Consider the following 26,621-nt stretch of genomic DNA (forward strand, 5'->3'; position numbering starts at 1 on the left):
GCTTCTGATCAGTATCAAACCCCAGCTGCTTCTGATCAGTATCAAACCCCAGCTGCTTCTGATCAGTATCAAACCCCAGCTGCTTCTGATCAGTATCAAACCCCAGCTGCTTCTGATCAGTATGAGACCCCAGCTGCTTCTGATCAGTATGAGACCCCATCTGCTTCTGATCTGTATCAAACCCCAGCTGCTTCTGATCAGTATCAAACCCCAGCTGAGTCTGGTCTGTATCAAACCCCAGCTGTGTCAGATCATTATCAAACCCCAGCTGCTTCTGATCAGTATCAAACCCCAACTGCTTCTGATCTGATCTGTATTGATAACAAACCCCAGATGGGTCTGATTGATACCAAACCCCAGCTGGGTCTGGTTGATATCAAACCCCAACGGGGTCTGATTGATATCAAACCCCAGCTGGATGCTGCACGCCATTCCGAACCACTCTCAGGGGCTTTAAATCTCTGTTTGACACTGGTCCTGGAAAGCAGGCCGTCAGATCTTGAGAGATTTCAGGAAGATACTCTGGCCTTACTGGCTGGGAACAGCACTTACTGTAACTGCTATAGGCTACACATGGGTGCCACTTCCCCAATGGTCATATTCTCACAGGGGCGGTGGCACTCACAGATTATGAGTTACATATTTGACACACTCCCCCATCACTGTTCAGCCACTTCCCTGTATCTCATAATCTCCACTTCCTCCTCCGACCCGCAGTGGGTTTACATGATTGGTTAGAATATTGGTTGCTTCCTGGACAGTGGGTGGATTTCAACTGTCTTGCTTTTCTCCTGGCTTATAGCAGAGATGTGAGTTTGACACTGTTCCTTTGACACATGGAGCACTGGTGAAATGTTAACATCCTGCTTTCTCATCTGTCTGTCTGTCTGTCTCTGTCTGTCTGTGTATCTGTCCTTATGTCCGTGCGTCTGTCTGTCTGTCTGTCCTCACGTCTGTGCGTCTGTCTCTGTCTCTCTGTCTGTGGTGCACAGCTCCTACCTGCACTGTAAGTGGGCCACGTTAGAGGAACTGGAGAAGGATCCGCGTATCCACCAAAAAATCAAGCGCTTCAGGAACAAGCAGGCGCAGCTGAAGCACATTTTCACTGAGGTGAGCCTCCCGAATAAAAGGGGGGGAACAACGCACCTGGCTGTTGCTGTGGGGCATGCCAAAGCAAGGCACTGGAGACCTGGTGTTGCTGTGGTTACAGCGTGACGTCATGTAATGAAAGAGCCGTTGGTCCTTGCCGCTGCTTTTCTTTTTATGATGTAATCAAAACGTACGTGAAACATTTAACCTGCGTTTATGAAGCGTTCACTGTTTCTTTGTCCAGTGTCCTTGTTTACCGCCTTCCTCTCTGTACTGCAGCCAGACGAGGATCTCTTCAACCCGGACTACGTGGAGGTGGACCGGGTGCTGGAGGTGGCCCACACAACGGACACCGAAACGGGAGAGGTGAGGTGCCATTGTGGCTCAGTGGGAGGAAGTGCCGTGCCATTATCGTGGTTCATTATGAGGAAATGCAGTGCCATTGTGGCTCAGTATGGGGAAATGCAGTGCCATTGTGGCTCAGTATGAGGGAAATGCAGTGCCATTGTGGCTCAGTATGAGGGAAATGCAGTGCCATTGTGGCTCAGTATGAGGGAAATGCAGTGCCATTGTAGCTCAGTATGGGGAAATGCAGTGCCATTGTGGCTCAGTATAGGGAAATGCAGTGCCATTATCGCGGTTCATTATGAGGAAATGCAGTGCCATTGTGGCTCAGTGTGGGGGAATGCAGTGCCATTGTGGCTCAGTATGGGGAAATGCAGTGCCATTATCGTGGTTCATTATGAGGAAATGCAGTGCCATTGTGGCTCAGTGTGGGGAAATGCAGTGCCATTGTGGCTCAGTATGGGGAAATGCAGTGCCATTGTGGCTCAGTATGGGGAAATGCAGTGCCATTATCGTGGCTCAATATGAGGAAGTGCAGTGCCATTGTGGCTCAGTATGGGGAAGTGCAGTGCCATTATCGTGGCTCAATATGAGGAAGTGCAGTGCCATTGTGGCTCAGTAGGGGAAATGCAGTGCCATTGTGGCTCAGGACTTCAAAATACGTGTTTCAGCTGTTGTTCCCCCCACATTATGTAGGTTTGAGCCATCAGGATATGAGTGAAATAGTGATTTCTTGGTGTTATAAAAGTCTGTGTGTTCAGTTTTAAAATGCATCTTCAGTGGTTCTATTAGAAACATAAACTGCAGGGAAAATGTTCAGTTTGTCTTCACAGGAATTTCTAAATTGGCCTGGTAAGGGCTCATTCCCTGTGTTACTTATCTCTGTTTATAGAAAACGTTTCATTAATCCAAGCTGTAGATATACGTATGTGTGAAATGATAATTGTGAGGTAAAGTGATGCCTTATAAACGTGCGTGTATGAATGTTGGAGTGCGAGGAGCCCGTTGACTGTGTGTCTGTGGTCTGCCAGGAGGTGACTCACTACCTGGTGAAGTGGTGCTCGCTGTCCTATGAGGAGAGCACCTGGGAGCTCCAGGAGGATGTGGACCCGGGGAAAATCCGAGAGTTTGAGGAGATAAAGAAAGTTCCGGAGCTCAAGCATGTGGTAGGAAAAGGAGGGGAAACTCCAAAAATCATGTGTATGCTGGTCCTCTCTGTGTAAAAATGATTTATTAATCTGGATTCTGTGTTGATTCATTTTAAATGGACCCAAAGGGGTCGTTTGTGTGTGTGTGTGTGTGTGTGTGTGTGTGTCTGTTTGCGCATGTGAATTTTAATTTCCTGCAAGACTGTGTTTGTGTGCGTGCGTTTATGTGCATGTGTGTGTGTGTATGTGTGTGCTTGCCAGTGTTTATGTGCGCGTGCATTCATCAGCAGGTGCTGTATCTGTTTGCATGTGCGTGGGTGTATATGTATGTGCGTGCGCGTGTGTGGGTATATATGTATGTGAGTGTGCTTGCATGTGTGTGGGTGTATATGTATGTGTGTGTGCGCGTGTGTGTATGTGCGTGTGCGTGTGGGTATATATGTATGTGTGTGTGTATGTGCGTGTGCGTGTGGGTATATAGGTATGTGAGTGTGCTTGCGTGTGTGTGGGTGTATATGTGCGTGTATGTGCGTGTGTGTGTGTGTGGGTGTATATGTGCGTGTGCGTGTGTGTGTGCGCGCGTGCGTGTATGTGCGTGTGCATGGGTGTATATGTATGTGCGTGCGCGTGCGTTTATGTGCGTGTATGTGCGTGTGTGTGTGCATGCATACAGGCTGTTCCTCAGGCTGCTCTCTTGCAGGAGAGGCCGCTCCCGGAGCAGTGGAAGAAGCTGGAACGCTCGCGGGATTACAGGAACGGAAACCAGCTGAGAGAGTACCAGCTGGAGGGCATGAACTGGCTGCTCTTCAACTGGTACAACAGGTACGCTGGCACCACCGTGGCATCCGTCCGCCTGGCTGCACTGGAGTCAGTATAACACCGTCATGTACAACAGGTACTCTCACCGTGAAAGAGAAACATTCAGGCTGCGTTGGAGTCAATATAACACCATTATGTACAACTGGTACTCTCACAGTGAAAGAGAAACTGCCAGACCTCACTGCGGTCAGTATAACACCATTATCTACAACTGGTACTCTCACTGTGAAAGAGAAACCGCCAGACTGCACTGTGGTCAGTATAACGTCATTCTGTATGACTGATACACTCTCATAGCGAAAGAGAAACTGCTGTTTCATAGGAGAAACTCAGCCGTCTACACTCTCGCGAAGCAGACGTGGGGTTTGCACATGAACGCAGCTGCGGTTGTAAATAACTGGACTTTCCAAATCAGGGCAGGAAGGGGATATGCTCAGCCCCACGTTGGGCACCGAATTAATTTTTTTAAAAGGATGATAAAAATGCGAAATGAGATGAAAATGATTGGAGCGCTGCGTGGCCAGATGATTGACAGGACTGGGGTCTCCACAGGAAGAACTGCATCCTGGCGGACGAGATGGGCCTGGGGAAGACCATCCAGTCCATCACCTTCCTGTACGAGATGTTCTGCATGGGCCTGAAGGGGCCCTTCCTCATCATCGCCCCGCTGTCCACCATCACCAACTGGGAGCGCGAGTTCCGCACCTGGACCCAGATCAACGTCATCGTGTTCCACGGCAGCCAGATCAGCCGGCAGATGATCCTGCAGTACGAGATGTACCACCGGGACGAGCAGGTGAGCAGCCGCTCGGAGAGCAGCGACGGCTGGTACGGGTGTCAGTACGGGCCTCTGTAGCAACACGGCCACGAAGTCTGCATTACATTTATTTACAATACATTCGTTTGGCAGACACTTTTGTCCAAAGTGCATACTGAAGGCCATTGGAGCAACTACGAAACACAGGTCCGATAAGGTACAACAGTCATTTTGTACAGTTATGCATAGCCGTGAAGACATTAAGTCCAGTTCACACAGTAAACGTTACTCCCTGACCTAGCCTGCGCTAAGTCATACTAGGAAGCACGACTAGCTAGAACATCGAGACAATGATACAAAGTACAATAAGTGCTGGATGGAGGTACATCTGGCTTGAAATTGGCACAGGAGGTACATGTATGTACTATATGAAAGTTCTATAGGAACAAAGTTGAGGGATTTAAGTGATAGGGAGATTGGGTAGATTGGGAGTGCCCTGCAGCGTGGTGATAGTTAGTCCAGGAAGATGCGTCTTCAGACCACAGCAGAAGAGGGGCAATGAGGGAGTGGTTCGTCAAGGAACAAGGAGTTCGTTCCACCTCTGGGGAGCTAGGGTAGAGAAGCTCCGTGGTAGGGACGAGCGAGAACCCTTCACCCGGCTGGCAGGGGCTGCAAGTCACTCTGCTGCCTCAGAGTGGAGTGGTCGAGCTGCCGTATACGGTTGAATCAAGTCTTGTAAGTAGGCGGGGGCCGTCCTGTCGGCTGCAGCGTAGGTGTGGGTCAGAACCTGATCCTGGCAGCGACCACAGCACACACGCATGCACACACTCTCACGTGTGCACATTCACGCGCACGTGTACACTCTCTCCCTTCACACACAAACGCACGCGTGCGCACATGCACACACATTCATGCACATACATGCACACCTTGCTGTTCTTTATTTGGAAATCACTTTGAAAATCATGTTAACTTTTCTAAAGGGTATCTTTTTGGTTATTATTAAAATGTTTTGTACACTGTGCATTGGATCCTCGAACCGTAAGTTTGGCTTTTGGCCTCGACGGTCAGGAACCAGAGGTCCCCGCTGATCTTCTCCGTGCTGTCACCCCCCCCCCCCCCCCACCCCCACCCCCCGCTCCCTGCAGGGCAACACCGTCTCCGGCATGTTCAAGTTCCACGGGGTCATCACCACCTTCGAGATGATCATGGCCGACTGCCCGGAGCTGAAGAAGATCCAGTGGCGCTGCGTGGTGATCGACGAGGCCCACCGGCTGAAGAACCGCAACTGCAAGCTGCTGGAGGGCCTCAAGCTCATGAGCCTGGTGAGGCCCCGCCCACCTCCCCGCACGCATCACGCCAACGTGGGCGGAGCCACCGATGCAAAGACGGGGAGGAGGAGCGATGCTTCTCATGAGACGATAGCTGTGTCCGAAGTCGCTCCCTGTTCACTGCATAGTGCACTTCGTTCGCTTTTACGTCATTTTATGTTAGTGTTCGAATTCCAACTGTAAAATTTACGCACTGTGTAGGGCCCTCAAATTCCCACAGTGCAATGGAAAATATAGTGTACTAGTAAGCATGTACACTATTCGTGCTAATAAATACCACAATGCAATGCTTCACCTCTGCATGTACACTCCGGTGGGTTGAAACGAAATGAACACGCAATCGGTAACGGTTAACAAGTCAAGCAGGTAAAAATGTCAAAACATTCACTACTGTTTTAGATGAATTTGAGGACGGACATGTGCTGTAAATTAAGATATTTTTGCAGCGCCGCTCCTGTCTACGGTGACTCAAGGATGATTCATCCGTGTCTGAAGTGAGGATGTGCTGCTCCTCGTAGAGTGTCCTATTGAGTGTTTCCCCTGTGGGGAATAACCGTCGAGCGAAAGAGGGAGCTGGCTGGGACAGCACCTGTGAAGATGTGATATTCAGTTGCTTTTTTTGATGGGGGGGGAGGGGGGGGGCATTCTACACGTGATATTTCTGTACTTGAGGTTATTTAGTACCTTGTATGGGCGCGGTGACTCTTGGTCGCTGGTGTGTGTAGGTTTTTGCTTTATGGTGCGTGGTTGCTAATGGATGATGTCATAAAGCTGGCGAGCTCCGGACCCCACAGAGCTCTTTCCTCCCTGAAATTAACGGCCTGGCACACGACCGCGTCGACACAGACAGGAGAGGAGGTTTATTACTATATTATTACGGATTTATACTATGAACCAGGACGTATAGCAGTGCACTGAAGTTATTTAGTGCCCTTCATGGTTCGTAGTGCTCTACAGCGGCGGATTTAACATCCATCTCCGGCTGTGTCACGCACCACCAGGGCTGGGCAAAGCATCCGGTTTGCACCAGCAGTTTACATGCTGTGATGTGTACAGTTGGTATTTAAACCCATTTATTATGGAATGCATATGGTAAATGGACTGCATTTATATAGCACTTTTATCCAAAGCGCTTTACAATTGATGCCTCTCATTCGCCAGAGCAGTTAGGGGTTTGGTGTCTTGCTCAAGGACCCTTCGACACGCCCAGGCCGGGGTTTGAACCGGCAACCCTCCGACTGCCAGACAATCGGTCTTACCTCCTGAGCTATGTTGCATATGCATGTGTAATAAGCACTTTTGGCCTGTATCTCCATGCTGTTATAAAGCACTCATAAATCTGTAATGAGCATAATTGGGCTGTATATTTGTACTGTTTATAAAGCACATATCAGTCTGCAATAGGCATCATCGGGCTGTTTACTTATTATAAGGCACATAAATCAGTAATAAACATATTTGGGCTGTATATGCATACTGTTATAAAGCGCATATTATTCAGTAATAAACATGTTTCAGCTGTGAATGCATATTGTTATTAAGCACATATAAATCAGTAATAAACATATTTGGGCTGTATTTACATACTGTTATAAAGCACATACAAAACAGTAATGAACATATTTGGGCTGTATAGTTTTGCTGTTATAAAGCACATATAAATCTGTGATAAGCACTATTGGACTGCGGTTACCTGTTATAAAGCACTTATAAATCTGAAATGAGCATCATTGGGTTGGATCTACCTGGTGGTAAAATACATATAAGTAATAAGCGATGTTGGGCATTTCTCCAGGAGCACAAGGTGCTGTTGACAGGCACTCCCCTGCAGAACTCTGTGGAGGAGCTGTTCAGCTTGCTCAACTTCCTGGAGCCTCTGCAGTTTCCCTCCGAAATCAGCTTCCTGGAAGAGTTTGGAGACCTGAAGACAGAAGAGCAGGTGAGTTTTTTTTTTTTTTTTTTTTTGGAATAGTGTTTTGAATGAAATGAGCAGAGGTCCTCACACTGCTGATGAATTGTAGTTACTGTTCTCACAGTTAACCTCATAAATCCGTAACATCCAGTGTTTACTTTTTGGCCGCCTTTTTTTGAAAATACAGAAAGCGTCATTATTGGCATGTTTTCCTGACCGTTATGAAACGGTTTTCGTTTGCTGCTAAGGTACAGCTAATGTCCTTTTGTTCTTGTGTTCTAGTACATTCACTGTCTTTCATGGGGAAACAAGGTCACAGTCATTGACAGAGTTAGTCCTCACTGTTGTTGTCTGCATAAGAGCTCTCATATTCCTCAGTTTGCTAATAACCTGTACCTGCGTTCCTCTATGTTTTTCTAATTGGGCTTTTCTAAATGTTTTTCTAATCCTGAGGACATACTGCTTTTTCAGACTCTACTTTTCTGAAGCAGAGGCAGAGGAATTGGGCCTCTCTCTCTCTCTTTCTCTCTCTCTCTCTCTCTCTCTCTCTCTCTGTCTCTCTCTCACACACGCACACTCACACACGCACACTCACACACAAACACACGCTCACAGAGCTTTTGCACTCTCAGCTGATAGCAGGATGTACAGAAGTAATGGTGTCCCTCAGAGACCGAAAGGGTTTTGAAATCTGGTTTTTTTACCTGATGAACCATCGCGACGGCGAGTTGACGGCGGGGCGTTCTGTGTGTGTGTGTCCCCTCCCCCCCCTCCCCAGGTGAAGAAGCTCCAGGCCATCCTGAAGCCCATGATGCTACGCAGGCTGAAGGACGACGTGGAGAAGAACCTGGCGCCCAAGGAGGAGACCATCATCGAGGTGGAGCTCACCAACATCCAGAAGAAGTACTACCGCGCCATCCTGGAGAAGAACTTCACCTTCCTGGCCAAGGGAGCCAACCAGCACAACATGCCCAACCTCATCAACACCATGATGGAGCTTCGCAAGTGCTGCAACCACCCCTACCTGATCACAGGTAACAATAACCCAGCACCTGCAACTACACCTACCTGATCACAGGTAACAGTAACCCAGCACCTGCCACCACCCCTACCTGATCACAGGTAACAATAACCCAGCACCTGCAACTACACCTACCTGATCACAGGTAACAGTAACCCACCACCTGCCACCACCCCTACCTGATCACAGGTAACAAAAACCCAGCCACAATCCCCTCACTCGCTTTGACCCAACATAACATAATGACGAGAACAGGCCATTCAGCCCAACAGTGCTCGTCATTTTCCTATCTAAATTAGTGCTCTGATTACCTACAGACTAGATAGTATCTAACACCGAATCAAGCCTAGTCTTGAAAATCCCCGGAGTTTCTGACTCTACTACGTGACCTGGCAGGCTATTCCACACATTGACTACTCTCTGCGTGAATTTCTTCATAATGTCTGTACGGAATGTTCCTTTTGCTAATTTCCCTCGTTCTACTATCTGAACTCAACCTGCAGAATCTCTTATAGTTTACTTTGTTGATCCCTTTTATGAATTTAAAAGCCTCAATCAAATCACCCCTGAGTCTCTTTTTACTAAGCTTGAAGAGGTTAAGCATCTTAAGTCTTTCCTCATCATTTATCTTTCATACCAGGAATCGATTTTGTTACTCTTCTGTGAACTTTTTCCAGAGCCTCTATATCTTTCTGGTAGTACGGTCCCCTGAACTGCACACAATATGCCAAGTGTGGTCTAACAAATGTATTGTATAAGATAAGTATAACTTCCTTGGATTTATACTCAATACTTTTGGCTATATATCCCAGCATCCTGTTTTTTACTGCTACAGCATAGTGCCTAGAACCAGAAATGCTTTGATCAACCATTAGTCCCAAGTCTTTTTCAAACTGAGCACATTACAAATTTGTTCCTCCCATAAAGTAATCCTTCCTGATGTTTTTATTTCCCACATGCAGAACTTTACATTTGGCTATATTAAATTTCATTTGCCAGATTTCTGCCCATTTCTGGATTTTGTTTAAATCTTCTTGGATTACTTTAGTATATTCCTGACTATTAGCTGGGCCCCCCAGTTTTGTATCATCTGCAGATTTGACTAATGTACTTTGTCCCATCACGGTCATTGATATAAATGAGGAAGAGCGGTACGGTCCCCTTTCTTATATATTGGTATTATATTACCTTGCTTCCTGTCCTCATTTATTTCTCCAGTTTCTAAGTACTGTCTAAAAATACCCGCCAGTGGTTTAACTGCTTTAATATACACGGATTAAATCTAGTATGAATCTCAATGCACATTTTGAAGGATCCATGCCATGGCGTGTCATTTGCGGCGAATCAAAACAACTTCAAACCCAGTTGAGAGTCAGATCAAATCGAGGCAGAGATCCAATGAATCGTAGCCAGCCTGCACGTGTTAAACTGTACATAAAAGACCAAACTCGGCATGGCTACTCAAGCTGAATTTAACCGATCAGCCCTCTCATCATGTTGACCAGTGCAACTACGGGCCGTGGTTTGCGCTGAAGTGGTTTGGAGAAAAAAAGTCACGCTTTATCCGGATATGCTCCCTAGGCATGATCTGGTCAATTTCTTGAATTGTCTGCACATTAAAATTTATTTTCTTTTACATCGAGAGCTATACCCCCCCACTCTTACTGGATCTATCCTTCCTAATGAGTTTGTACCCTTCTATATTATGTTCATCCCCATCCTCTTCCCCAAGCCATGTCATAGCCCCCACTATTCATAGCAGCCTCAAGTTAGAAAAGTTTATTTTTAAACTTCTAGCATTTAAACAAAGACATTTCAGATTATTACTTCCACACGTCCTCTCCCGTTCCCTCACCCCCCGTCGTCCCAAGACACCCTTACTACAACTTTGCTTTAACAAGACTTCATTAGTGTTCACACTATTACAGGAAGCCCTGACAGCTTCCATCCTTGCAGTCTGCACCTCCCTACCCTTTTCACTCTCTGACCTCCCTGTCCCCCCAAGTCCCTAACTCTTTGTCCGCATGCATTTTAATTTATCTTAGATTGTTTCATTTATTTATTTCCTGTCTGTTTAATTTTTATATTTATTACATGGTTTAAGGACTTTGAATGCCTCTTATGAGAAGTGCCGTTTAACTAGGATATATTTTGTTGTTATTGTCGTCCTCCTTGTTGTTACTAAACCGCTCTGGTGCTCAGGACAGTGGCACTTCTCAGCAGAGGAAGCGTATGGAGATTTTAAAGGTCATCTCTTTACTTAGAAATCCTCTTTTTTTTTAATGGCCGAACTGGCTGTGCAAATTAAGCCTTCTTCCATTAACGAGTCTTTTGTGTAGCTTTGTGTTTGAGCTCATGGTACAGGAAAGTAACGGGGCTGGACAGGCCGAATGGGCTATCCTGCTCATTAAATCATTATGCGTGACTGTGATGTTGTGCATGCACAAAAGGACCTGTTTGAAGTCTGAAATTAGCACGGATGTTGTGGTTTTAGTGGTTTGGGGTCAGATGCGTATTTCTGTCCATGTCCTCTCATGTAGATTGGTAATCTGTTAATGTATAAGTCAGGGTTGCGTGGTATCAGAATCTTCCCAGCGTGGTGGTGGGTGTAAAGCACTTTGAGTTGCTTGCCTGTGAGAAAAAGTGCTGTAAAAATGCAAGGAATTAAGTCAGGCTCTGGCGATATCAAGATTTTCTCATTGTCATACTGTCTGTGAGAAATATTGTGGTGTTCTGTATACCCTTTAAATAGCTAAAATGAATAAGTTAATTATTATCATCGGTGGTTGGGCTTGGTGTAAAGTAGCCTGCTGTAATGTTACCACAGGGTTTGTCTGCGCTTACAACTCGCGCAGCATTTGGATTGTATGTTTAGCCTGCGTCAGCTAAGCTCCTTTGCATTAGCCGCAGTGCTGTTTCAAAGACCAGTTTGTCACTGTTTCTAAAATGAATTTCACACTGAATTTGATTTTTGCCAAGTCTCCTTCACGGGGCTCATGGGCCACTGCTGGGGACACAAGGGTGACCGGGTAGCGTGGCCTGGTCTTGTAGTGTCCAGGTATGTTTTTAAGTATATTCCATGTATATCCCTCTTCTTGAAAGATCATACTAAGGGCTATATTTACTAAGCGTGCCGCAAATTACCATCAGTGCCCCAAAATTGTGCATTGCCGTGTGTTTTCAATTTAGTGGGCTGTTTTTTTTACTAAGAATGGTTATGTAATTGAGCATAGCCACGGCAAATTCATTTAAATGTACTGCCAGCATTTAAGATGCGTCTTGCTTGTGGCAGGAAAGCCACATTGTTGTACCGCTCCATCTCCGGTGGAGTCGGATTTTGGGCGGATGTCAGGATTCATGAGATGGATAGGCACTGTCACCTTTAAATGGTAACACATCTCATTAGTAAAAACGTCCAGAACACAGTTTTAATATTTCAAGTTGTTTAATTCCATACTGAATAGCCAACCATCTCCAGAGTCACCATCTCTGAACTTTTCTGACAGGCAACTGTTCCCAAAGAAGAAGGAGTGATGTGTTTTAAAAAGATTCTTTCCTTTGCAAATGTTAGGGCAGAGTCGCCGTAAATGAAACGCTTGGTAAATGTACCAAGGTGTCACATGCCAGGTGTGACACCCCTGGGAGGGAGATGCGGTAGTGCCGGGGAACACCGTTGGTTGCCGCATGGAGTCAAATAAACGACCCTCTTCACCCTTCCCCCTCACGCGTTCTGGGTGAAAACAATAAACTAAAACAAACTAAAATAAAAAGACAAAACAAACAGCCCATAGCAGCTTGCCTGCTCCTCATTGATGCAGCTCTCTCTCTCTCTCTCTCTCTCTCTCTCCTCTGCTCTCTCTCTCCTCTGTTCTCTCTCTCTCTCTCTCGCTCTCTCTATCTCTCTCTCTCCCCGCTGCTCTCTCTCCCTCTCTCGAGCTAGGATTTCCCCGGTCACAGCCGCCTGCTGGGAAGGGAGCACACTTTAAATACCCAAACTAATTGGTAATGCACTCCAGGCGCGTGTGCCCACTTGGTCCTTCAATTGCCCTGAACCTCTCCTGCAAACCGAGGCCTGCCTCACAAGGTCAATAACAATGTGGCTACCGTAGCTGTTTCTGGTTTGTACATGTGCAGTTCAGTCCTCTACCACCTTATTTCTATTTGCAATAAATCAAATAATACATCATTTAAAAAAGTTATTGGATCATTTCATCAAGTTAGTATGGTTTTCTGAGTGTATTCTAGCGGGAATTGGATGCTTGGGTGACTAAAAAACATCCCCATCTGTATAAATGTGTAAGAGCTGTTACTGTTACAATTAACAACTGTTACAGTTACACCACCTGCGAGTGGCTATAACAAACGATGTGCTTTTGGCCGTTGTATGTTTACAGAATGCCATCTAAAGAGGAACCAAGAGGGCTGGTACCCAGGGAGGTCATGGAGAGGGTTTCAGATTCGGAGATTAGCAAAGCTAGACGGGGTTGAAAACCATCTACTGTACACGTTGTGTTCTTTTGGGGAAACCTTAAACATTTTAAACGGTATTTGTCTCATTAGTATCGGTTACGGCCGTGCAAATCTTTAGTAAATACGGTCCTGAATTTGTTAACAAGACTCACGTTGATTCGATATAAAACTGCTTTATATCAAATCGATGTGAGCTTTGTTCACAAATTTAGTGCGGTCTTTCAAGAAAAAGAATGCACTTGGCCCAAATTACGTTGTCAATACAAAGGCGGTGAGTACTTACCAATCAAGACATTTCAAGGATTTTATTTTTTAATATCATCAAAATGCTGGATTTCATTTTGACAGTATAGGGAGTTCCTCAAGTAGGGATAGAGAACAAATCCCAGTTTAATATATTTTATTTTGACATTGCAACACAGCAAAAGATAAACGGAATGTTTCAGAATACTTCCTGTGTGTGAAGTTTTGCCTGTCTTTGTCTAGTGCACGTTATCACTTTAACAGATTTGTCCACTAGTCACTGCACTGTCGCAGTTTAAAACAGAGGCGTAGCCTGGATAACTGTAGGCGAGTGAAGTACCGTGACAGAATTTGCACAGCTCACTATTACCCTGTTTACTCGTGTTGATACACAACGGCTGGAAAATGTTGGCTTATTAAGATGCGTGTAGGTCCGCTGGTCGTAATTCACCGCGCTTGCGTAGTCTGTGTTATCGCAAGCGTTTCAGAACGAGGTTTACATTCGCGGCACTGCTGCTGCAGCGTAATAATCATGTAGTAAATAATCTGTTACTACGACCGGGTGACTGCGGTGGACAACTTCATGCGATTTCCATCTGGGAGATTTTCCGTGGGGGGGCTGGGGAGGGGGGGGCGGGGGGAGAGCTCGTTCTATGCCATTGCCCATAGATGCACAACGCTCAGAAGCACATAGCACAGCGCAGGTAACACAAGCCGCCAGTAGTACAGGCATAGTACAGCATATCTTGCGCGGTGGCGCTTCTGTTTGGCTCGAATCTAAGGTGACTCGTCCATCGACTTATCACAGCTGCTGTAACTAACGTACTAAGTGTAGGATTTTGTGTTTGAAAAGGACAGGACCGCAGTGGCTTAATTATTCATAATGTTAATTATTATTAACATTTATTCTGTAATGACATCAAAAAATAAATAAATCTCCCAGATTGAATGAATTGCATTCTGGGAGACCTCAGCCAAATACGGGAGTCTCCCTTGGCCTTTGTTGGCTGCCGTAGGGGTGCTCTGCATCCTGAGAAAGGTTGTGTTTGCACTGTGTGGTAGTCGCACAGACCGATGATTAAATTTGGGTTTCTGACGTGGATGCGCTCATGTTTTTCCGCATGTCCGTTTCGTAACGAGAATCGCGCGTTGTGGGTTTCGTTCTCATTTTCAAATTCTGCCCTTGCAGCCGGCTCGCTGCGTAAAGTTTTTTAGTTCAAATTATGTTTTTAGCGCAACTGCACGAGTGGCCCCCGAAATTACCTTCGCCGCATATTGCGGATAGAGGGTAGCACCGTTTCCATAGAAACCCCCTCTACCAGGACAAGAGAGGAGCAGCAGTGTCCCAGTGCAGCTCAGGAGAGAGAGAGAGAGAGAGAGAAATGGATGTGAATGCTTACGGTCACCCCACAGAAGCGTACGATTGCAAGGTTATTGCGACGCGTGACGTTTTTGATTTTATTTAGAATGCGGTACGCCACCCGCGCGCGCGGCACCAACGGCGAGACTCTCACAAACGTGCCCGAAATGTTTATCTTGCCTCCGAGCGGGGATGTGAAACAAGCGAACCGCGAGAGACGTGCGGAAGAGACGCCGTTTGAAGAACCCGGTTGCGCGCCGCCGCGCGTCTCGCGCTGCTGTTTGTCACGTGACACGCACAGCTGATAGAGACACGGGCGGTGCAGCGCATGTGCTTCAGCGAATATGCTCTAAAACTAGCGCTGAACAGAAGAGCACTACCGCTGTGTCGGTTTAACAGCGCCGCATACGGTCTTCCCGCCATTTCGCCCTAGCCGAGTTTAGAGGTATGGATTGCGGTAGTGTGGCAGTGTCGTATTTCAAGTGGCATCCAGATACGAATTAAGGGCAGTGGAGATGGGCTATTATTAGTCCCTGCTCTGACGAGCACCGTCATAATGAAAAGCGTGAAAATGGATCCGACTAAACGATCGCGCCTTCCACTTCTTAGATGATCTCCGAGCACGCAGAGCCCAAATATAAATCCGTCGCCTGGAATTGCGTTTATTCTGGAGGGAAATACAAATTTTCTCCCAAATAGTCCTGGCTGATTAAAAAAAAATAATAATATCGATAATTATGATCACCATTTTAATCATTGCCGATGGGGAAAAATACCACCGCTTGTGTATCTTGTGTGTTGATATCACAGAACATCACTGGTTGCGTCTTTTGTGTGTTGATATCACAGCCAGTCAGCAGCCAGCCTTGCAGTCCGAGGTGTGTTTTTGTTCATCATACATATGGAAGCTGCACGGGCTGTGCTGCTTACTGTCTGTCACCTCAACACCCTGCGGAAATTCAGTGATTGTCACCGCAGTTTATCGCCCAGTCCTACTCCCAGATGAACAGTGTCTGTAAATCGCCGAAATTTAGGAACGGCGTTTCGGGATAGCGGACCGTGCTCGACGCTGTGGTCTCTGTGAACGCAGGCGCGGAGGAGAAGATTCTGGAAAGTTTCCGGAAGACGCACAGCCCCGACGCCTGGGACTTCCAGCTGCAGGCCATGATCCAGGCCGCGGGCAAGCTGGTCCTCATCGACAAGCTGCTGCCCAAGCTGATCGCCGGCGGTCACAAGGTGCTGATCTTCTCCCAGATGGTGCGCTGCCTGGACATCCTGGAGGACTACCTCATCCAGAGGAGGTGAGGGGCCCGGCCGCCAAAACAAAACAAAAGCACAGTTATAATCCTAAAGGCAAACTCCACCCTTAAAAAATCTGTCACTTGGTATGTTCCGTCCTGCCCTCAGAATAGTTGGTTTGACCTGGGCTGTTTCAGACTGTATTCTTGTGTTCTGTGCTCTCGTGTTCTTGTAAGAACATGCTTCCAGGTACACTTACAAAAATAAATATTGAGTGTAATGACACTTAAATTCTGTTCAATTTTAAATGTGCTTGTACTTTCATGTCTACTGACCTCTAACCTTAGCAAGAAAGATATCGACACTACAGAAATTCATAAATAAAATATACCTAACACTTATACACTACTTCCTCCTGCCTTTTAATTGTTCTTTGCCCTCAAATACACAGCAGACAATGCAATGGCTTCTGGGAAAGGAAAGTATAGAAAAGTGTTCTTCAAAGTGTGCTTTGTTTTTTAGTCCTTCCTTGAACTTAGAGAACTTCCGATGACATAACTCACCATTATGCCCTTTTACAGTTATTGGTATAAGCATTTATGAATGCTCGTGTAGTGCTGAAGAATGGGTTATACAGTGCTTGTGAAGGCCTTGTATAATATGAACGAGCGTTCACAGCAGCTGTTGCCCGCACGCTTGGCGTCCTCAGGTACACGTACGAGCGCATCGACGGGCGCGTGCGGGGCAACCTGCGCCAGGCCGCCATCGACCGCTTCTGCAAGCCGGACTCGGACCGCTTCGTCTTCCTGCTCTGCACGCGGGCGGGGGGGCTGGGCATCAACCTGACCGCCGCCGACACCTGCATCATCTTCGACTCGGACTGGAACCCCCAAAACGACCTGCAGGTCCGTCTCGCCCCAGCTAGCCCAATAGCCTTCGTTTATTTAATTTTGTTTATTTTAAAATTGGTTGTTTCAAATTGGAAAAAAAAAGTTATTGTGTTCTTGTTATTTTGACATAGCGAGCATATCTTCCTTTTATTTTATTTTCTTTCGGGTAAAATCTGGACCTACTTGCAGCATACCTGGAAAGGTTTTTGGAGAGGAAACTTAAAAAAAAATGTACTTCTAAATTGTTGCGGTGTCGTTCTGTACAACCTTGCGGGAATGTTGTAAAAAAAAGTTGCTGTAACGTTCAGTCCGCATTTTCCTTTGCGATGAAATTTCGCATATCAAAGTACACACAGTAAGTCCACACGCTATGCGCGTAATTGAAATAAGATGGTGGAAGAATGATGGAATGATTACAGCACTGTGTTTTTCACAGAATGCGGTTATTTGTATTCATGGAAAGTCCTGCTCGTAAGGGACGGCATGTCTAAAACACACATTAGTGGAATAGGAGTAAAATTAGATTCAATCGTTTATGCTCAACTCCGACAGGCAAAATGTGTTACTTTACTTTGAATGTGTTATTTTTCACAGTTCGACAAGTTCAACAGGAACCGAAAGGAACTGTCTTTGCGAAGAAAAAAACAAACAATTTTATTGAAACATCAGTCGAAGTTTAGGACGAACGTGGATAGGGAGGCTGAAGGGTCTCTGTGTGTGCTGTTTGATGGCATATGAAGATGTGCTTTTATGAAATTTCTGTTTGCTGTGTGATTGACAGGCTCAGGCTCGCTGTCACCGGATTGGACAAAGCAAGGCGGTAAAGGTGTACCGGCTGATCACCCGGAACTCCTACGAGAGGGAGATGTTCGACAAGGCCAGCCTGAAGCTGGGCCTGGACAAGGCCGTGCTGCAGGACATTAACCGCAAAGGCAGCCTGAATGGGGTGAGAGACTTCCTCATGCACACGGGCTCATGGGAAATGTAGTCCAATACGGATTCAGTTTCCCAAAGGCTTTAGCATACAGACAGAACATTAGTCTGTGTGACCGCAAATCTTTGGGAAGACATTAAGATGCAGAGAAACAAAGTCTGTTCTGCATGTCTTTTGACCTGTTATTGTAGTTCTCCTGGTGGGTGAGGGGAGAACGAAGAGGGAGAGAGTGCCTAGGCACATGCCTCCTGAAATAAAATGAACAGAAAGTATTTTCTCTTCTTCGTGCAATGGAAAAAACAATAAACTAAAAGAAAAGAGGAAAAACCATGTCTTTCAGCAACTTAAGCTTTTCAGTTTCTCTCATCCGTTCTTTCTCTCTCATCGTGCGTCTCTGTGTTCCTGGCACCTGCTGAGGTCAGAGCAGTTTGTATGTTAAAGAGCTAAGGGGGCTCACCTGTGTGCAATCTCTGCTCTGACAGTTGGCGTGGTCTTAATCAGCCTGATTCCCCTGCCCAGTCCCACACCTTCCACATCGTTCTTTATATTACACATGAGATGGTCCGGATCCATATTTCACATATTGTGGGTCAGGTTGCCAGGTCCTGTGGTAGAGGCAGAGGCTTGGTGCCTCACTGATTGCTCCGCAGTCTGAAAGTGAATGAAATGCCTGGATGGGCTGAATAGCCTGATCTCCTCATTATTCTCACGTGCTTATCAAAGCCTGCCTAACAGATTCATTTAGTTAAATCCCAAACCGAACATGAAACCATTATAAATATGAGCTGTGATGAAGAATTTTTCAGCTCGCTACTTTTAATTTTAGGGGTCAGCTGATAAATTGCCTTGGCCAGTTACTAGAGAGAGATGAGAGAGATATACTTTTATTGAACCCCGTGGGGTAATCTGTCCTCTGCTTTTGACCTATCCTAGTTACTTAGGAGCAGTGGGCAGCCACAGTGCAGCGCCCGGGGACCAACAGCAGTTCTGAGGCAAGTGCCTTGGTCAAGGGCAACTACAGGAGCGCACCTAACATGCATGTCTTTGAGTGTGGGAGGAAACCGGAGTACCCGGAGTAAACACACGCGAACACGGGAGAACATGCAAACTCCACGCAGAGAGGATCCGGTCGGACCCGGATTTGAACCCGGAACTTCCTCCTTGCGAGGCAACAGTGCTAACCACTACGCCGCCGTGCCCGCCCTTACATTGATGCCGATTATGTCATTTCCTGTGAAAACATGCCCTCTAGTGTCGAATTGGGTCTCCTTCACACTGTGTCTGTTGAGTGTTGTCTCAGACATCTGAAAGCTGTGGTCCTGAGAGGGTGCAGTACTTCTAACAGATCCCACAGCTGCAAAACAGCCCCATAACATCAAAGATCCACCCCTGTATTTTACCCTTGGTGTGATATCCTTTTCATCCTTCATCACACCACTGCTGTGCTTGGCCAGAAAGCTCACTTTTACTCTCATGTGACCATAACACCTGGTTCCAGTCAAAAGTCATCATTGGAACATTAATTGTAATCACCTCGGATGAGACCAAAATTGAGCTTTTTGGTCGTGTACCCCAGCAATGGGTTTGGCATCAGAAGAAGCACAGTCGTGTTGAAAACAACATCATACCTTGTCAGATATGGTGGCTCTGATGTTATGGGTTTGCTTTGTATCTGCAAGTGCTGGGGCGTTTGTTGAGGTCAGTTGCATCATGAACTCCAAGGAGGACCAAGACAATTTTGCCAAAAAGAATCCCTGATACCATCCACTCCCCACCCCTAGAGAGAAAGCATAGCATTGGCTACAAATGGATTTACAGCTTCTGCTATATGCACATGTACAGTAAATCCGATACTGCCTTGGCATCGATGTCATAGTTTTATGTGTGTCTCTTACTGATAAACTGATAAATAAAGGAAATGGGGGGGTTTCAGTTCCTCTCATTTTAAGACAGTTTAATGGGGCAGCTGCATTACAAAGAAGAGACTGGGCTCTTTTGCAGAAATCATTTAGGCCTATCACATGATCATATTGATGGTTTTTTGGTTTGTAAGCTGCAGGTGACCTATGCAGTCCAGTCTACGTATGGACAGTTAGATGTGCAGATGTCTCATTGGTTCTTTTGCTCCTCCTGACTTAGTCCCCAGTGTATGGACTGTTAGATGTGCAGATGTCTCATTGGTTCTTTTGTTCCTCCTGACTTAGTCCCCAGTGTATGGACAGTTGGATGGGCAGATGTCCCGTTGGTTCCTCCTGACTTAGTCCCCAGTGTATGGACTGTTAGATGGGCAGGTGTTCCGCTGGTTCTTTGGTTTATCGTGGCTTAGTCCCCAGTGTATGGACTGTTAGATAGGCAGATGTCCTGTTGGTTCCTCCTGACTTAGTCCCCAGTGTATGGACTGTTAGATGGGCAGGTGTTCCGCTGGTTCTTTGGTTCATCGTGGCTTAGTCCCCAGTGTATGGACTGTTAGATGGGCAGATGTCCCGTTGGTTCCTCCTGACTTAGTCCCCAGTGTATGGACTGTTAGATGGGCAGGTGTTCCGCTGGTTCTTTGGTTCATCGTGGCTTAGTCCCCAGTGTATGGACTGTTAGATGGGCAGATGTCCCGTTGGTTCCTCCTGACTTAGTCCCCAGTGTATGGACTGTTAGATGGGCAGGTGTTCCGCTGGTTCTTTGGTTCATCGTGGCTTAGTCCCCAGTGTATGGACTGTTAGATGGGCAGATGTTCCGTTGGTTCTTTGGTTCATCATGGCTTAGTCCCCAGTGTATGGACAGTTAGATGGGAAGATGTTCCGTTGGTTCTTTGGTTCCTCCTGACTTAGTCCCCAGTGTATGGACAGTTAGATGAGCAGATGTTCCGTTGGTTCTTTGGTTCCTCCTGACTTAGTCCCCAGTGTATGGACAGTTGGATGGGCAAATGTTCCGTTGGTTCTTTGGTTCATCGTGGCTTAGTCCCCAGCGGCTCCATGGGTTTAAAGCGTAGCCGCGCGACGCGCATGTCCAGGGCGTGCCCTCGGCCAGTGGTCGAAGGTGACTCCTGGGATGACCTCCCCAGGTGCAGCAGCTATCCAAGATGGAGGTGGAGGACCTGCTGCGTAAGGGCGCGTACGGGGCTCTGATGGACGAGGAGGACGAGGGCTCCAAGTTCTGCGAGGAGGACATCGACCAGATCCTGCAGCGCCGCACGCAGACCATCACCATCCAGTCCGAGGGGAAAGGTTCCACCTTCGCCAAGGTAACCGCCTGCACCAGCTCTAACCGGGCAATCGAACCATCGATCAGTCACTGTGTGTGCTGATTCTGGGCTGCTCGATCACTCACCGTGTGTGCTGATTCTGAGCTGATCGATCAGTCACTGTGTGTGCTGATTCTGGGCTGATCGATCAGTCACTGTGTGTGCTGATTCTGGGCTGATCGATCAGTCACTGTGTGTGCTGATTCTGGGCTGATCGATCAGTCACTGTGTGTGCTGATTCTGGGCTGATCGATCAGTCACTGTGTGTGCTGATTCTGGGCTGATCGATCACTCCCTGTGTGTGCTGATTCTGGGCTGATCGATCACTTCCTGTGTGTGCTGATTCTGGGCTGATCGTTCTCTTCCTGTGTGTGTTGTTCCCAGGCCAGCTTCGTGTCGTCCGGCAACAGAACGGACATTTCTCTGGACGACCCAAACTTCTGGCAGAAATGGGCCAAGATAGCGGAGCTGGAGATCGACTCCAAGGCAGAGAAGGTGAGCGCTGTGGACCCACCGACGCTCCCCAACCCCGACTCTCCTGGGAGCACTGCAGACACGCTGGAGTCACAGCAGATCCTCACGGTTTTCGCTGGGAAACTAAAGACCGAAGGGCACATGGAGATGCTGCATGCCTCCTCCTGGGATGCATGGCATCGTTTAACATAGAGAGTATAATATGGGGCACAGAGGGGTGGACTTCATTACTCTGGCATACACTTTCTCCCAATCTGGAAATCCTTATGTACTGACCCAGGGGGTAATTATGTGTGAATGAGGTAGTTGGATATGATGATGTAGTTATGTGTGATGAGAGTAGTTAGTTGTGGTGGGGTAGTTGGTTGTGATGGGGGTAGTTGTGTGTGGTGGGGTAGTTAGTTGAGTTAGTTGTGATGGTGGTAGTTAGTTGTGATAGTTAGATAAATGGGGGTAGTTAGGAGCAATAGGGGTAGATAATTGTGATGGGGTAATTTGTAGAAATGGCGGTAGTTAGTAGCGATGGGGTAGTTAGTAGCGATGTGGGTAGTTAGTTATGATGTGGTAGTTAGTAGCGATGGGGGTTGTTGGTTGTGATGGGGGTAGGTAGGTGTGAACAGGGTGGTTAATAGTGAATGGGGGTAGTTGTCATGGTGGTAGTTAGTAGCGATGAGGGTTGTTGGTTGTGATGGGGGTAGTTGTCATGGTGGTAGTTAGTAGCGACGGGGGTTGTTGGTTGTGATGGGGGTAGTTGTCATGGTGGTAGTTAGTAGCGATGGGGGTTGTTGGTTGTGATGGGGGTAGTTGTCATGGTGGTAGTTAGTAGCGATGGGGGTTGTTGGTTGTGATGGGGGTAGTTGTCATGGTGGTAGTTAGTAGCGATGGGGGTTGTTGGTTGTGATGGGGGTAGCTGTCATGGTGGTAGTTAGTAGCAATGTGGGTTGTTGGTTGTGATGGGGGTAGTTGTCATGGTGGTAGTTAGTAGCGATGGGGGTTGTTGGTTGTGATGGGGTAGCTGTCATGGTGGTAGTTAGTAGCAATGTGGGTTGTTGGTTGTGATGGGGGTAGTTGTCATGGTGGTAGTTAGTAGCAATGTGGGTTGTTGGTTGTGATGGGGGTAGTTGTCATGGTGGTAGTTAGTAGCGATGGGGGTTGTTGGTTGTGATGGGGGCAGTTGTCATGGTGGTAGTAACCCGGGTGCTTTTCCTCAGGAGAGCCTGGTGATCGACACGCCGCGCGTTCGGAAGCAGACCCGGCACTATAACTCCTTCGAGGACGACGAGCTGATGGAGTTCAGCGAGCTGGACAGCGACTCCGAGGAGCGGCCGTGTCGCACCCGGCGCCTCAGCGACCGCAACCGCCGGTACCTGCGAGCCGAGTGCTTCCGCGTGGAGAAGAACCTGCTCATATTCGGGTGGGTTACCGCAGAGCCACGCCCGTACCGGAGCTGTGTGTGTGTGTGTGTGTGTGTGTGTGTGTGTGTGTGTGTGAGAGAGAGAAAGGGAGAGTGTGAGTGTGAGTGTGAGTGTGAGTGTGAGTGTGAGTGTGAGTGTGAGTGTGAGTGTGAGTGTGAGTGTGAGTGTGAGTGTGAGTGTGAGTGTGTGTGAGAGGGAGTGTGTGTGTGTGTGAGAGAGAGTGTGTGTGTGTGTGTCTGTGTGTGTGTGAGTGTGTGTGTGTCTGTGTGTGTGTGTGAGTGTGTGAGTGTGTGAGTGTGTGTGTGTGTGTGTGAGAGAGAGGGAGTGTGTGTGTGTGAGAGAGAGAGTCTGTGTGTGTGTGTGTGTGTGTGTGTGTGTGAGTATGTATGTGAGGGAGTGTGTATGTGTGTGTGTATGGGAGTGTGTGGTGTGTGAGTGTGTGTATGTGTGTGAGTATGAGAGTGTGCGAGAGAGTGTGTTTGTCTGTGTGTGAGTGTGTGTGTTTGTGTGTGTGAGAGAGAGTGTCTGTGTGTGCGTGTGTGTGTTTATGTGTTTGTGTGTGTGCATATGAGTGTGTGTGAGAGAGGGAGAGAGACAGAGAAAGTGAGCGTACGTGCATTTGCTGTTAATACGTGGTCTGTTTGCTTGCGTCGCGCGGCGCGTTCTCTCCAGGTGGGGGCGCTGGAAGGACATCCTGACCCACGGGCGCTTCAAGTGGCACCTGGCGGAGCGGGACATGGAGCTGCTGTGCCGGGCGCTGCTGGTGTACTGCCTGCGCCACTACAAGGGCGACGACAAGATCAAGAGCTTCATCTGGGACCTGATCACGCCCACCAAGGACGGCCACAACCAGGCCCTGCACAACCACTCCGGTGAGCAGTGCGTGTGCCTGCTTCACAGCGACGGGCCAATTTACCTGTGCTGTGCGGTGAGCAGTGTGTGCGCCTGCTTCACAGCTAGGGGCCAGTTTACCTGTGCTGTGCGGTGAGCAGTGTGTGCCTGTTTCACAGCTAGGGGCCAATTTACCTGCGCTGTGTGGTGAGCAGGTACTTACAGTACCTGTCCCAGGTGAGTGAGTGGTCTCACCTGCTTGGTACTTACCTGTACCAGGTGAGTGAGTGGTCTCACCTGCTTGGTACTTACCTGTACCAGGTGAGTGAGCGGTCTCTTCCTGCTCGGTGCTTACCTGTCCCAGGCGAGTAAGCTGTCTCACTGCTCGGTGCTTACCTGTCCCCCTGTCCCTGCTTGGCTTCAGGCCTGTCTGCCCCGGTGCCTCGTGGGCGGAAGGGGAAGAAGCTGAAGAACCAGCTGTGCCTGCCGGAGCTGAAGAACGCCGACTGGCTGGTGAACTGCAACCCCGAGGTGGTGCTCCAGGACGACAGCTACAAGAAGCACCTGAAGCAGCACTGCAACAAGTGCGTCCGCCCCACCCCGCCCCTGTCCCTCCCCCTTACAGGGTATCCGGCTGAGAACTCCATACTGGGGCTCTCTGATTGCACTCTAAAGTATACAGACTCAAACAACGATGCAAATGTGTCATAAACATTGATGAATTTTGAATTGCATTGACGTGAGAAAATTAGGTTATTTGCTTTTTTTTTAGAAACGTGTGGTTTTTTAAAATGAGAGCGGTCAGTCAGAGCTGCGCTGTGTGCGTCCCGCAGGGTCCTGCTCAGGGTGCGGATGCTGTACTACCTGAAGGTGGAGGTGCTCGGGGAGACGGCAGACCAGGCCCTGGAGGGAATCCCTGCCAAGTAAGAGTGCATGGCCGCCATCGCCAAGAGCTGCTCCTGCTGAACTCAGCTGAGGCTAATTGGGCTCTGGTGCTGCTGAACACAGCTCGGACTAATGAGGGACTAGTACTGCTGAACACAGCTTAGGTTAACGTGGGACTGGTACTGGTGAACACAGCTAAGGCTAAGTTGGATATGGTACTGATGAACATTGCTACGGCTAATTGGGCTCTGGTACTGGTGAACACAGCTCAGGCTAATTGGGCTCTGGTACTGATGAACATTGCTACGGCTAATTGGGCTCTGGTACTGGTGAACACAGCTTAGGTTAACGGGGGACTGGTACTGCTGAACACAGCTAAGGCTAATTTGGATCTGGTACTGATGAACATTGCTACCGCTAATTGGGCTCTGGTACTGGTGAACACAGCTCAGGCTAATTGGGCTCTGGTGCTGGTTTATTCAGCCATAAATTGATGCTCATAAACCCAGGCTATAGGCTGAGGGGGAGGGGTTCCGATACTGGTGAACCCCCGTCATAGGCTGACCCGGTGACAGATTGCGTGTGGTCTTCGCAGCAAATTGGAGGTGACCCTGCCCGATATCGACTACGTGGAGATCCCGGTGATCTGGTGGGACGCGGAGGCGGACAAGTCTCTCCTCATAGGCGTCCACAAACACGGTAAACCGCGCACCTGACGAACTGAAACAAACGAAAATAGCGAAACGAAAGAAAGCTAAACGGAGCGACGGCTTTTTCGGCTGCGTTTTCTTTCTCCCGTCTTCTGTGCTTGGACTGACAGCAACTCCAGAACACACTCGCTCACCTTTACGCACCTGGGCTGATTAGTTTACACAGCCCAGGCGCGTCTGTTCTCTTCGCCGATTAGCATGGCTGAGGCAAATCCTCGTCTTCATTACACAAAATGCCCCAGAGCAGTCATGTCTCTTACCGTGGTTACAAGTGGTCATGTCTCTTACCGTGGTTTCAACCGGTCATGTCTCTTACCGTGGTTTCAACCGGTCATGACTCCTACCATGGTTACAACCGGTCATGTCTCTTACCATGGTTTCAACCGCTCATGTCTCTTACCATGGTTTCAACCGGTCATGTCTCTTACCGTGGTTTCAACCGGTCATGTCTCTTACCGTGGTTACAAGTGGTAATGTCTGCTACCGTGGTTACGAGCGGTCATGTCTCTCACCACGGTTGTGCTCTTAGGTTACGAGCGCTCATGTCTCTTACCGTGGTTTCAACTGGTCATTCGCTCTTACCAGGTTACAGTGGTTCATGCTACTTTATCCGTGTTACAGCTGGTCATGTCTCACCGCGGTTGTGCTCTCAGGTTACGAGCGGTCATGTCTGTTACCGTGGTTACAAGCGGTCATGTCTGTTACCGCGGTTACGAGCGCTCACGTCTCTCACCGCGGTTGTGCCCTCAGGTTACGAGCGGTCATTCTGTTACCTGCTGGTACGACGTCATGTCTCCACGCGTTTGCTGCTTTAGGTTACGAAGCGGTCTGTTCTGTTACCGTGGTTACGAGCGGTCATGTCTATTACCGTGGTTACGAGCGCTCACGTCTCTCACCGCGGTTGTGCCCTCAGGTTACGAGCGGTACAACGCCATGCGAGCCGACCCCTGCCTCTGCTTCCTGGAGCGGGTGGGCATGCCCGACGTCACCGCGCTGTCGGCGGAGCAGGGCTGCGGCGACGCGGCCGCTGACATCATCGCTGACAGGCAAGTGCGACACTCCCCTGTAATCAGATGCCCGATGCGCAGTCGCCCGTGGCTGTGCTGCCTCTGAGCTCCACTGTAGAAACGCATGTGAGCCATCAGCATATTTTCTGATGAAATTTTACTTAAGATGTTACAGTATGCGCAATGGTTTTATTGCAAATTATTTGATAAGCATCACACGTGGGTAGATCTATTTGTGTCTTGAAATTGGAAGATTTTCAGACTGCTGGGATGGTTTCGGATGATTTTAAAATGTCGGGGTGGTTTTAGAATGTAAAGAAAGGCCAGGTCTTGCACCATTTTTAATGCTTTGTGAACCTTATTGTTGGGAAATTTTGAGCTGCATTGTATTGGGGTTTGTGTTGTGTTTGGGGAAACGCAGTAGTCTCCCTTGTAAAGAGCCCGTTTGTGTTTAATCAGGACGCCGGCTTTGGGTAAAAGTCAAATGAGCAGGTATCTTTAGAAAA

At 48.0% G+C, this 26,621-nt stretch overlaps 1 protein-coding gene across 3 annotated transcripts in view; it reads left to right on the forward strand.

The window, feature by feature from the left end:
* The window catches only part of chd6 (chromodomain helicase DNA binding protein 6), an 81,747-nt gene that overhangs the window by 33,235 nt on the left and 21,891 nt on the right, over window positions 1-26,621 (forward strand). For all 3 annotated transcript variants that reach the window (XM_064306179.1, XM_064306181.1, XM_064306180.1), the window contains exons 8-26: window positions 993-1,110; window positions 1,369-1,455; window positions 2,466-2,600; window positions 3,283-3,404; window positions 3,954-4,197; window positions 5,307-5,483; window positions 7,285-7,428; window positions 8,180-8,435; window positions 15,586-15,796; window positions 16,444-16,639; window positions 17,406-17,570; window positions 20,614-20,793; window positions 21,178-21,288; window positions 22,479-22,681; window positions 23,355-23,554; window positions 23,938-24,097; window positions 24,347-24,436; window positions 24,994-25,097; window positions 26,022-26,154. In XM_064306179.1, the coding sequence (XP_064162249.1) occupies window positions 993-1,110; window positions 1,369-1,455; window positions 2,466-2,600; window positions 3,283-3,404; window positions 3,954-4,197; window positions 5,307-5,483; window positions 7,285-7,428; window positions 8,180-8,435; window positions 15,586-15,796; window positions 16,444-16,639; window positions 17,406-17,570; window positions 20,614-20,793; window positions 21,178-21,288; window positions 22,479-22,681; window positions 23,355-23,554; window positions 23,938-24,097; window positions 24,347-24,436; window positions 24,994-25,097; window positions 26,022-26,154 (3,036 nt within the window). The remainder of the gene's footprint in view (window positions 1-992; window positions 1,111-1,368; window positions 1,456-2,465; window positions 2,601-3,282; window positions 3,405-3,953; window positions 4,198-5,306; window positions 5,484-7,284; window positions 7,429-8,179; window positions 8,436-15,585; window positions 15,797-16,443; window positions 16,640-17,405; window positions 17,571-20,613; window positions 20,794-21,177; window positions 21,289-22,478; window positions 22,682-23,354; window positions 23,555-23,937; window positions 24,098-24,346; window positions 24,437-24,993; window positions 25,098-26,021; window positions 26,155-26,621) is intronic.

Source organism: Anguilla rostrata, chromosome 13, assembly GCF_018555375.3.
Source record: "Anguilla rostrata isolate EN2019 chromosome 13, ASM1855537v3, whole genome shotgun sequence".
Lineage (NCBI taxonomy): Eukaryota > Metazoa > Chordata > Actinopteri > Anguilliformes > Anguillidae > Anguilla > Anguilla rostrata.